General features: G+C 49.4%; 1 protein-coding gene across 1 annotated transcript in view; it reads right to left on the bottom strand.

Moving 5' to 3' along the window:
• Positions 1-393, bottom strand: part of TBC1D23 (TBC1 domain family, member 23) — a 59,151-nt gene extending 58,758 nt beyond the window's left edge. The window contains exon 1 of the mRNA XM_009993387.1: positions 208-393. Within this exon, the coding sequence (XP_009991689.1) occupies positions 208-393 (186 nt within the window). The remainder of the gene's footprint in view (positions 1-207) is intronic.
• Between the last annotated feature and the right edge of the window lie 1,662 nt (positions 394-2,055).

Here is a 2,055-nt window from a genome sequence, read left to right as displayed (position 1 = left end):
GGGGTCCCACCGCCGGTCCCGCACACCCGTGGGCGTGGGGTCAGGCGGCGAGCGCGGGTATCGGGAGTTAAGGAACAGCAGGAACCCCCGCCACAAAGAAAAATAAAAATACTTCAAGCCAGTTTTGAAAAGCGGGGAGGGGGAGGAAGAGGGAGAAACCCGCTCGGTGCGAGTTCAGCTGCCTCCTGCCTCCGTTTGTCTTCTAACCTGTGTTTGCTTCCGAGCCGAGTTTCTCTGGTGCGCGGTGTGTGTTGGTTGTCGGTACCGAGGTGAGTTCTGAAAGGCCTTAAGCAGTAGGTCCGTAGCAGATCCCTTGAAGCTCCGGAGAGATGCCTGCGGTAGCTGCAGAGCATCACCCGTGTGCTCACCGGGCTCTCCTGTCGCCCCTGCCATGTGTCGCTGTGGCAGGGCAGGAGTTAAACAGCCCTGCAGCAGCACTTGCTCTCGGAGTGTGCTGCTGGGGCTGATTCCTGTGTCTTTTCCTGGTGTTTATAATATCTGGCTCCTGCACTTGGCTTTTTTCAATGTGTTGTAAAGCACTTTACAGCCTGGGGTTGCATCGGCGATGTTGAGATTTAATGTGGAGATTCAGGTAGGTCTGGGTGACTAAAATTACTTTAAGACTTCATCATGGCCTATAATACTGATTTTTTTAAATGTGTTTTTTTTTTTTTAAACTTATAACATGCATAAGAGTTTGAAGTTACCACCTCCCTCTAGGAAGATTCTAGATCTTCCAGTGTCTCTACAGTGGTTGCTTGTGTCCTGTGAAAAGGTACTGGAGAAGAGTTTGAGAGGGAGCAATATAAAAATTATATGTATGTAATAAAGAGGGGTCTAATTAAGGGCCGGCCGGTCCCCCTTCTCCCCCGCCCTCCTGCTTCCTTTGAGGTGTTTTGGGTTTGTTTTTTTTTCCGCTTCCCCCCTCCCTCCAGCGTCCTTTCCCTTCTCCGATTTGAATTTACTTCTGCCGGTTTTCCTCTTCCGTTCGTTTTTACCCCCTGTGCCGGCGGTGCCACAATCCCCGCAGCCGGGGGGTCCCACCGCCGGTCCCGCACACCCGTGGGCGTGGGGTCAGGCGGCGAGCGCGGGTATCGGGAGTTAAGGAACAGCAGGAACCCCCGCCACAAAGAAAAATAAAAATACTTCAAGCCAGTTTTGAAAAGCGGGGAGGGGGAGGAAGAGGGAGAAACCCGCTCGGTGCGAGTTCAGCTGCCTCCTGCCTCCGTTTGTCTTCTAACCTGTGTTTGCTTCCGAGCCGAGTTTCTCTGGTGCGCGGTGTGTGTTGGTTGTCGGTACCGAGGTGAGTTCTGAAAGGCCTTAAGCAGTAGGTCCGTAGCAGATCCCTTGAAGCTCCGGAGAGATGCCTGCGGTAGCTGCAGAGCATCACCCGTGTGCTCACCGGGCTCTCCTGTCGCCCCTGCCATGTGTCGCTGTGGCAGGGCAGGAGTTAAACAGCCCTGCAGCAGCACTTGCTCTCGGAGTGTGCTGCTGGGGCTGATTCCTGTGTCTTTTCCTGGTGTTTATAATATCTGGCTCCTGCACTTGGCTTTTTTCAATGTGTTGTAAAGCACTTTACAGCCTGGGGTTGCATCGGCGATGTTGAGATTTAATGTGGAGATTCAGGTAGGTCTGGGTGACTAAAATTACTTTAAGACTTCATCATGGCCTATAATACTGATTTTTTTAAATGTGTTTTTTTTTTTTTAAACTTATAACATGCATAAGAGTTTGAAGTTACCACCTCCCTCTAGGAAGATTCTAGATCTTCCAGTGTCTCTACAGTGGTTGCTTGTGTCCTGTGAAAAGGTACTGGAGAAGAGTTTGAGAGGGAGCAATATAAAAATTATATGTATGTAATAAAGAGGGGTCTAATTAAAGACTCCTAAATATTAAATTTTTGTTTTTAGTCTCATGTAAGTTCCTTAAACAGTTCTAGTTCCCATGGTAATTCCCATTAGGAATTTTTAATTCAGGAGTCCTAAATATCTGAAGAGCCTACCTGAGCATTCTGCTATCCACAGGTTTCATGTGGGGTGGGTGGTAAGCTTGCTT

This window comes from Chaetura pelagica, unplaced genomic scaffold (assembly GCF_000747805.2).
Source record: "Chaetura pelagica isolate M959 unplaced genomic scaffold, ChaPel_1.0 scaffold101, whole genome shotgun sequence".
In the NCBI taxonomy this organism is placed as follows: Eukaryota; Metazoa; Chordata; class Aves; order Apodiformes; family Apodidae; genus Chaetura; species Chaetura pelagica.
This window is presented reverse-complemented; position numbering and strand designations above follow the sequence as displayed.